General features: G+C 42.6%; 1 protein-coding gene across 3 annotated transcripts in view; it reads right to left on the bottom strand.

The window, feature by feature from the left end:
• cblb (Cbl proto-oncogene B, E3 ubiquitin protein ligase) overlaps positions 1–10,701 on the bottom strand; it is an 88,183-nt gene that overhangs the window by 46,525 nt on the left and 30,957 nt on the right. For all 3 annotated transcript variants that reach the window (XR_004658942.1, XM_034889170.1, XM_034889171.1), the window contains exon 4: positions 8,286–8,432. Coding sequence is in view for 2 of the 3 variants with exons in the window: in XM_034889170.1 (XP_034745061.1) it covers positions 8,286–8,432 (147 nt within the window). In the remaining variant the exon portion in view is untranslated. The remainder of the gene's footprint in view (positions 1–8,285; positions 8,433–10,701) is intronic.

The following is a 10,701-nucleotide window of genomic DNA, read 5'->3' as shown; positions in this document are numbered from 1 at the left end:
GTTAGGTGTTTTGTTCACTTGTGAGTTATTTGTCTGTATGTCTTTTTGAATTGTAAAAGACAATAAACAGATTTTTGGAAAAAAAAAAAAACTGCCTGAGGACAACTTAGATGTTGGAACACAAGCTAGCCAAAGCAAACAGCATGCTAACGTTGGCCGACATGGAGAAACTTCTTACCTCAATGGGGGACCGCATTAAGCAAAACTGTCTGTCCAATTTTCTGGGGACCGAGCAATTTAGACCGGCATGACCAGACCATTCAACACTTGGAAACATCCATTAATCATGTGGAGACCAGGCTGCTAACCCTTGAGTTAACCTGCATGGCCCTGTCCAAAGAGAACGAGGCCCTCAAACTTAAGACGGATGATCTTGAAAATAGCAACAACATCCGTATAACTGGCTTACCTAAAAAAGTTGAAGTCTCTGACCCAACCTCTTTCATGGAGGTATTCCTGGAAGAAACTTGGCGCTGAGGCCTTTCCCTCACCTCCTCCCGTTGACAGGGCGCACAGAGTAGCCATCTCCCGCAAGAAACAGGATGGCCCTCCCCGCCCGTTCATCGCACGGATCCACCGTTACCAGGACAAGGAGTGAATCATGAAGCTTGCTAGAAAGGCTGGGTCCCTCTCTTTACGCGGATCCGAGATACACATTTAACCAGACTACAGCGCTGAGGTTTCCAAGAAAAGAGCAGCGTACCATAATGGGAAATCACAGCTGAAGAACGCCGGACTCGGATATCGGAGGTTTTATCCGCCCAAACTCCAAGTCACCGACAGAAGCAGTCGGAAATTGCTTTTTTTCTCCCCTGAAGAAGAATTGGCCTTTCTTCAAATCAAACGGCCAGATACATCTCCCACTCCCTCTACTTCATAAAACATTGATTGACTAAAACACGCTGACCAAGAGCAGCCACTTCGTTGCTGGTGAGCTTTTTGTTTTTATTGCCCCGCATCTTGTAAGTCAGAGAATTCTCCTGTTTAACGGGGCTGCAAACATTATAAGTTTGTCGATCTTTGTGCTTATCTGTTACTGACTTAAAGTAATATTGGAATTTCACGTTATAGTTTTACCATGAGCCTTGGTTATTACTTTCATTGTTAATATATGCACGGTGCAGACACATTGTCTTTGCACAGTTACTCTGTTAAATCTGTAACATTGTAATTGTTTTGTTCTTTTGGTTAACAGAGAGTTCAAGTGTAGGTTAGGAGGTCTCTTAGCTGATAGCTCAGAGCACTGTTTGAGATCCCTACTCCCTTCCAGATGTCTTTCTTCATTATTCCGTGTTTTGTTTTTATTATTTTATTCTTTATATTTATTTGTATTTTTTTATTTTTTTACCTCTCTCCACCACCACCCTTGTTGCTGCCCACTATACCCACCCTCATAATTTTGTAAGATTTGGCATCTACATCTAGTTACAATCAAAGTTGGCCCATTCACCCTTGTTTCTCTAAATACTAAGGGAATGAATACCTGGGTGAAAAGACAGAAAATAACATACTATCTACAACAATTAAACACAGACATAGCCTTTCTGCAGGAAACCCATTTTAAGAATAATCATGTCAACTACCTTAAAAAAGCTGGGTTGGTCAAGTGTACCACTCCCAGTTTAATGCTAAGGCCAGAGGGACAGCAATCCTCATACAAAAGAACATTCCCTTTCAAACTGAGGAAGCGATTACTGATTAAAATGGGAGATTTGTTATTTTTGCGTGTCGACTATTCACTAGTCCTGTAATTCTGATCAATGTTTATGCTCCTAACTATGATGATTACAACTTTTTTGTCAAACTGTTCTCAGTCATTCCTTGTGATAATAATTATAGGTTGATTATAGGAGGTGATTTTAACTGTGTACTCACAGGGATTTTATAGTGCACAATGGTGTTTTGGACATTTGGAGATTCAAGTAAAAAAAAAAAATCTCCAATGTCTATCACACATACACTTGCATCGACTATTTTCTCCTAGACAATAGACTGCTAGGTAATGTTAGCTCTTGCACTTATCACAGCATCACTATCTCAGATCACGGTGCTGTCTCATTTCACATAGCTCTACTCAACTGTCTTAGGCCCTCTCGTAACTGGAGACTTAACCCCCTCCTCATAACTAACGAAAAATTTGTTAGCCACATTTCTTCTCAAATTAACTTTTTCATTGAAACTAACATTCACCCAGAAGTCTCTCACTCAACTTTGTGGGAAACCCTCAAGGCCTATCTTCGAGGGCAAATGATTGAATACTCCTCCAGTGCAAAGAAAGCAAGAGACTTAAAACTCAACGAAATCTTGCGATTATTCTTGTGAAGATCTGGACTTAAAGGGTCAAACTGGGTGGGAGGGGGGGGTGGGTTGAGGTGTGGGGTACCTTTCATGTTTGTTAATCTCTGCATAACACAGCCATATATTGTTTGTAAATATTTGGTCCATTATGTGCTGTAGAAAATGCAACATTGTTTGTGGAAAATCAATAAAAATTGTTGAACAAAAAAAACCTGTTCAAGTAACAATTTTGAAATACATATAGTTTGCTCATTTCTAAATGTTATTATTGTGTACCTGATATTAATGTAGCCTACATTTGATGAAATGCATCAGCAACACAGCCATTTCTGCCAACTAATGGCAGGATTTCCTGAGGAGGGATAACATGGATCTGCGCACACAAGAACAAGAATACAAAAATAAACATGTTACACTCTTTCCAAGACTCTTTTTAATTTTTTATTCTATATTGTTTTCACACTTCTCTGGGACATTGCTGCAAATACAATTGATTATCAGCATGGCGAGAGGGCATGAGACAAGTTGCAGCAATAGAAGGAATTTTTTTGTATGCCTATAATCTGCATTTATTTTAGAGACGGACATATGTTATTAAATATTTTTTTTAAACACCAAATATTTTATTCATTAGCATGATAGTTGACGCAAGCTTTTACATTGAAAAGTAAGAGATAGCCTATTGTTTAAAGTATTTCTTTCCAGATGTAAGCTTTTATTTTGAAAAGTAGAAGCTCAGGGACAGCACCAGGCGGGATGGCAGAAGGATTTTTTTAGTTTGCCTATAATCTGCATTTATTTTATAGATGGACATATAGTTGAAGTGTTTTATTCATCAGTATGATAGTTTGCATTTATCTTGTAGACATATTTTATTAAGTACTTTATTCATTTTTATGATTGCCATTACTGTTTAGTAAAAAAAACGGCTTGTCCCTGTCTGGCCTTGCCACACGCTACTGCATAAAAATGCTCTCCGAATTGGCCATTGCCCCAACCAAGCTATTTTATTAATCTATGTAAATATTTCATATCATCATTATAATTACAATATATACAGATATTAACCACACCATGTATTATTGAACACTAATATTTTATATATGACAATGGTGCAGATGTAGATATACTAATATTCAATTGTTTTATTTTGAATTACTTTAAAGGTTTTATGTATTATTATTATTATTATTATTATTATTATTATTATCATTATTCAATATCCTGGTCTTTGTGATCTACTTTTTTTATTTATTAACTTATTAACCTTAAATTTTTATTATAGTCTATACCACAATTGTCCACTCATGTACACCCATGCTTGTCATTGAAACTTGCATACACTCACACACATTACAAGATTTGTACATTGTCTGTCATGTTAATAATCAACAATTTATTGTCTGTAACTCTCTGTAATGTTATGGTATGTCAACGTATGTGTACTGTTTACTGTATATCTCACACTGTCTTCACAAATAAAAATTCAGTATTTAATCCCACATTAGAAACGTGCAATGATTTGAAAAAGCACTGCCCACAGTCTTTCCGTGTGTTGACATATGGATGGTTGGTGGCGAGGCCTCTGCAGGAGAGAAAGATGTTTTTAAAAGCCTCAGTGTGTTCAGCTTCTAACTGATTATCTGTGGTTTGAAGTTTAGTTTTTATACCTGTGTAGTGAATGTGACATACATAATTCACCTTGTTGCTAAGTGTTGTTCCACATACATTTAATTAGACATGTAATTTACTGCCCTTGAGTCCCCACAGTTAATGATAACTGTTCAGGGAACACGGCCCCTTTAAATGTTGTGAAGGCATGATGACGTGGGACGTTATGAGGTTGGCTTAGCGCCTTATTCTGTATTCAGTGGTTTTTCCTGTTGTGCTCAATGCAAGAAATTGTCTCTTGCATCTTGCTGCAATTTCCACACTGGTGACCCCGACTTTAGCCTGCTGGACGGATCCAGAGACACGGTCACGATCATGACCGCAAACGCAGTCACCCTCAAACTCTCGCCGAATCATCGGCGTCTGCATGGTTCGCCCAGACAGAAGCTCAGTTCGCGTTGCGGGAGATCACCGCAGATACAACAAAGTACTACTACGTTGTGTCCGCCCTCGGAGGTTCAACAGCATTCAGGGTGGTAAACTTGCTAAAAAAAAACTCCGGCTACAAGGCCCACCGGTTGAAAAGATTTGAACTGTTGGACGCCGAGAGAGCCAGTAGGCTTTTCTCTCTTAAAGGACTGGGCGACAGCAAACTGTCTGAGCTAATGGACCGCATAATGGACCTTTTGGGTGAGCACAGACCCGATTTTCTGTTCGTTCAGCTTTTCCTGCGTCAGCTGCCTTCCCAAGTTAGAACTGCACTAGCTAACACCCCAATCGTTGACTGTCGGAGACTGGCGGAGGAGGCTGATAAGTTTTTCCTGGCGAGTCAGGGAAATTGTGTGGCGGCGACTTTTCCCGACGCACCACTCCTGTGACACTGGACGACTCCACACTCGTCGCTGCAACCACATCTCGCCAGCGGCAGTCTTCAGGTCCCCAACGGTCTTCAGGCTTGTGTTTTTACCATGCGAACTTTGGACCCAAGGCTAGCAAATGCCGATCGCCATGCAGTTTTGGCGTGTCGGGAAACGCCGGGGCCGGCGCTCAGTAGTGGCCATGAGCGTCGGCCGCTTAGCCAGACTGCTTTTCATATGTGACAGCATCTCCGGACGACATTTTCTTTGCGACACAGGGGCACAGAGGAGCGTCCTGCCTGCATCCCATTTAGACATGTTGACTGGCGGCCACGGCCCCCCACTGGAGGCTGCAACGGTAGCCCCATCCGCACATATGGAACAAGGTACGTGGAATTGGGTTTCGAAGGACAGCGGTTTGGCTGGGATTTTGTTACAGCCAAGGTCGCCATTCCCCTACTTGGCGCCAATTTTTTGTGTGCACATGGACTGTTGGTGGATGTAAAGAACCGGCGTTTGATTAATGCTGTCACGTTTCGCTCTTATACGTGCATACTCGGCGGGGGGGATTCTGTAAGACTGTCTAGGATGCTCTCAGTTTTGGATGACTTCCACCGTCTGCTTGCTGGTTTCCCAGCCCTCACGCAGCCCACTTTCTCTGCATCTACCGTGAAGCACGGTGTGGAGCATCATTTCGCCACTACGGGTCCGTCCGTCTACGCCCGCGCTCGGCGCCTCAACCCGACCAAGCTTGCCGTTGCAAAGGCTGAGTTTGCAAATATGGAACGCCTGGGTATAGTCCGCCTTTCCAACAGCCCTTGGGCGTCACCCCTCCACATCGCCCCTAAACCTGCCCCCCTCTAACGGTTTCACATACAGTGGTGTGAAAAAGTGTTTGCCCCCTTCCTCATTTCCTGTTCCTTTGCATGTTTGTCACACTTAAGTGTTTTGGAACATCAAACCAATTTAAACAATAGTCAAGGACAACACAAGTAAACACAAAATGCAATTTGTAAATGAAGGTGTTTATTATTAAAGGTGAAAAAAATCCAAACCATCATGGCCCTGTGTGAAAAAGGGATTGCCCCCTTGTTAAAACATACTATAACTGTGGTCGTCCACACCTGAGTTCAATTTCTCTAGCCACACCCAGGCCTGATTATTGCCAAACCTGTTCACAATCAAGGCATCACTTAAATAGGAGCTGCTTGACACAGTAAGGTCCACCAGAAGATCCTTAAAAACTACACATCATGCCGAGACCCAAAGAAATTCAGGAACAATTGAGAAAGAAAGTAATTGAGATCTATCAGTCTGGAAAGGGTTATAAAGCCATTTCCAAAGCTTTGGGAATCCAGCAATCCACAGTGAGAGCCATTATCCACAAATGGCGAAGACATGGAACTGTGGTGAACCTTCCCAGGAGTGGCCGGCCGCCCAAAATTACCCCAAGAGCGCAGCGACGACTCATCCAAGAGGTCACAAAAGACCCCACAACAACGTCCAAAGAACTGCAGGCCTCACTTGCCTTAGTTAAGGTCAGCGTTCGTGCCTCCACCATCAGGAAAAGACTGGGCAAAAATGGCCTGCATGGCAGAGTTCCAAGGAGAAAACCACTGCTGAGCAGAAAGAACATCAAAGCTCGTCTCAATTTCTCCACAACACATCTTGATGATCCCCAAGACTTTTGGGACAACATTCTGTGGACCGATGAGGCAAAAGTGGAACTCTTTGGAAGGTGTGTGTCCAAGTATGTCTGGCGTAGAAGGAACACTGCATTTCATAAAAAGAACATTATACCAACAGTAAAATATGGTGGTGGTAGTGTGATGGTCTGGGGCTGTTTTGCTCCTTCAGGACCTGGAAGACTTAGCGTGATAAAAGGAACTATGAATTCTGCTGTCTACCAAGAGATCCTGAAGGAGAATGTCCGACCATCTGTTCGTGTACTCAAGCTGAAACGAACTTGGGTTCTGCAGCAGGACAATGATCCTAAACACACCAGCAAGTCCACCACCAAATGGCTGAAGAAAAACCAAATGAAGACTTTGGAGTGGCCTAGCCAAAATCCTAACCTGAATCCTATTGAGATGTTGTGGTATGACCTTAAAAAGGCCGTTCATGCTCGAAAACCCTCTAATGTAACTGAATTAGGACAAATCTGCAAAGATGAGTGGGCCAAAATTCCTCCAGGATGCTGTAAAAGCCTCATTGCACGTTATTGCAAACGCTTGGTTGCAGATGTTGCTGCTAAGGGTGGCCCAACCAGTTATTAGGTTTAGGGCCACACACAGGGCCATGATGGTTTGGATTTTTTTTCACCTTTAATAATAAACATCTCCATTTACAAATTGCATGTTGTGTTTACTTGTGTTGTCCTTGACTATTGTTTAAATTGGTTTGATGTTCCGAAACACTTAAGTGTGACAAACATGCAAAGGAACAGGAAATGAGGAAGGGGGCAAACACTTTTTCACACCACTGTACCTGTTTACCATGGTTGACAGGACCACCCGCTGGCCTGAGGCTGTACCACTGACGTCAGTGACACTGACACGGGCATTTATCGGCACTTGGGTTGCCCATTTTGGCACTCCATCAGACATCTCCTCTGACCGTGGAGCACAATTCACATCAGAGCTGTGGAATGCTGGAGCCTTGGAGTGAAGCTCCACCACACGACCGCATATCACCCACAGGCTAACGGACTGTGAACGTTTTCATAGGTCAATGAAGGCTGCCCTGTGTTCCAGCCTTAAAGACAGCAGCTGGGTTGACAATCTTCCATGGGTGATGCTTGGCATCAGGACTGCGCCAAAGGAGGACGTCCAGTCCTCTTCAGCGGAGCTGGTTTATGGACAGCCGCTGCAGGTTTACAGGGGATTTTGTCCCTACTGCCACGGTCCCCGTGGCTACTCTAAAGGGGCCTAAAGGGGACCGCTATGCCCGCCCTACGAGGGCCCATTTTGAGTTTTGGAGTCAGGTGACAAATATTTTGTAGTGGACAGGGGCGGGAAAACAGAGCAACTTTTCATTGACCGCCTCAAACCTGCTCACTTGGACAGCTTCATCCCCAAGGCCACAAGACTGCTGAACTCTGAGCTCTAAGGTCATCACATACAACTTTACCTGGTAAAGATTTCCTTTGCCAGTGACTACTTCTGTTATTGTTGTGCACATGACAAATGAAGAACCTCGATCCTTGACCCATAAAGCTGGCACAAGGTGACAAAATACAGAGCATGTAGTGTGTGTGTGTATGTGTGTGTGTGTGTGTGTAAGGAGTGTCAGACTGTCTTGGAGCTGTTCCCACATCTGGGAATCAGCATTTACATGTTTGAACTATCAAGAAAGTGAGAGTACACAGGAGATTAAAAAACAAGAAACATCTACAGACTTTGACAATATGAAGATCCTGAAAGCAGCTTTTTCTTATCACAGTATGAAATCCAGACCTATTAAAAGGGGAGCACCAACTTAAATCTGCAAACTACAAAGCCAAGATGAAGTGAAGCTTACTTTTCTCCAAAGAAATTCCTCCAGAAGTCAGCTGCATCAGCTTTAGTGATCCTGAAACTGTCCCCCTGGAATTGTCCTCCTGGAAATATGGCTTTGATTTCAGCTAGCATGTGGCTGAAGATTAGAGACAGCTTGGTCAGGTTCCTCCTGCAGAAAAGAGGCAGAAGAGAGAGGAAACAGTTATCAGTTCCACAGACACCATTTGGAAATTATTTGGCCTTCAAAACTGTGGACTTACAGAAAATTTGAAATCACCTCTTAAAATTCAACTCCAAATAAAAGGTAAATTATATGTTGGCATGATTTAAATCAAGCTGATATATACAAAGCTCTCCTGAGCAATCAGCAGTGTTCAGATGACAAAAAAAAATTTGAAGAGATAGTCATTTAAAACTGTGGAGACCAAGAGAAGAATATGTTGGTACAAACTGCCACCAGAACTTTGACATAGAAATACATTTCTTCTGTACATGTCCAAGATACAAAGAAACCCTTCTATGTTTGTGTGTTTTAGTTAAGGTTCAAACGTGTCCAATGAAGTTTGAAAGGGGCGTCACTCTGGACATAAATAAACCCAAATCAGCAGCCTTAATGCCAATCCTCACAAAACTCACAGTATATGTTCAGATAAGTGCCTCAGATATACCCAGACAGTTTTATATACATATGCCACAAGCTCAAGAAGCACAAGAAACTTGATTGGCATTACACACATTTTACTATAAATCACATATTCATTGTCCAATCATCACGAATCTCTCAGGAAATGTCCTCCTAAGTACCTGAACCGTGCCCTGAATGTTTCATTCAAATTGGACACTAGGGAGCACTATTAATGCAAACAAACTGCAGGTGATATGGCACAAATCAGGGTACAAATGACTAACTCTTTGTCCAATCACAAACACAAAACTTCTAGATTATGTCTACAAAATGACCTCACACATAAACTGCAAGTCTCATTAAAATTGCCCACCAGGGGGCGCTTTAAATGCACAATAACTGTCGCGGTGTGAAACAACTCAAGGTTTGCTCTTGGAATTGCAGCTATATTAGCTATAGTTTTTGTGTTGGTCATCTGCTTTACTGAAATTGCCGTGAGCTGGAATGAGCTACGTATTACACTGAATTGAAAATAAATGTTTTTGACAAACCGGTTGAACAACCACACCGCAAAAGCACAGCACTGTGCCTTAAACATCTTTCAGCACACCAACACAGCATCACCATCTATACCCGAACAATCGCAACACAAATGTATAAAATACCGCAGTAACTTTATCTCTCCTTAACAGTAAGAAGTAACACACACACATTACTTGTAAATTAAAACCATCTTTTTTGATGGCATTATTTGGCACCTCAGCACCAGCACTTATGAGCTCCTTCTGAATTTTTCCAGATGTTCCTGTTTTTTTACTCTCTCATTGTGCAGGCTTGTCTCTCGTCTCCGCTGCTCATCCAGTTGCAAATCCACCCTGGACTCACCAAAGGTCTTCAAATGTACCACCATCCTGAAGTGTCGCTCGGATACCTGATGTTTGCTAGCTGCCTTGGTGAAGCTATTAAGGCGTGTGAAGGCAGTGGCCTAGCTAGTTCACTCTGGTTCACTTACAACCCGCTAAAAGGTTCAAGCTTTGATGACATCAGCGGGGGCCAGTGTTGCCAGATCTTGCGATACAAATACGCAACCAGGCCTGTGAAAACAAGCCCAAATAAGCGACTTTTTCTACGGAGCCCCCCTAAGATCCTGTAAGAGAAAAATAAATCAAACTGTGTGCACGGTTTTACAATCTGTGGGGACAGATTGATAAACTGTACACACGGTAAGCTAGAGTTTATTTATTTTCTCCCCCTGAGCTTCAGGACAACGACCACAGGAGGGAGTTAAACCACCTTTTAACATTATTTAACATTAGAAAACTGATGGGATTTGAAATATAGACACTTTTTCACAGTGATTTTGAGTTGTTCTTGTTCCCCACGACGGGTTGGATCCATTCTTTTTCTCTTTTCTCTTTTCCCAGTCTTTGTTATACTTCTTCCCCTATTTCACCCACCTTATCCCGGGGATTTATTCCTCCAAAAACTCTCCTACAGTCCACTCACCATTAGTCGCTACTCGCGCATTTTCCTAACCAGAAAACAACAGACTGCCCTGCTCTGCCTCTGATTGGCTGGTACTCGTTTCCATCTGGGTCAGAGCCAATTAGAAGCAGGAAGTGGGTGGGAAATAATGCTGGTGTCAATAGTGTTTATGGGGAAAGGGGCGGGATTGAGCGAACCGGCAAGAACAAGCTGGGAACAAGCCCAAATAAGCAACTACACTTTAGTGACGAGCCATAGACCGTTAAAATAAGTGGACAGAGCATCCGGTTTCGAAAAGTGCAACCACTGCGGAAGTAACTTAAACCTG

This window comes from Etheostoma cragini, chromosome 13 (assembly GCF_013103735.1).
Source record: "Etheostoma cragini isolate CJK2018 chromosome 13, CSU_Ecrag_1.0, whole genome shotgun sequence".
In the NCBI taxonomy this organism is placed as follows: Eukaryota; Metazoa; Chordata; class Actinopteri; order Perciformes; family Percidae; genus Etheostoma; species Etheostoma cragini.
This window is presented reverse-complemented; position numbering and strand designations above follow the sequence as displayed.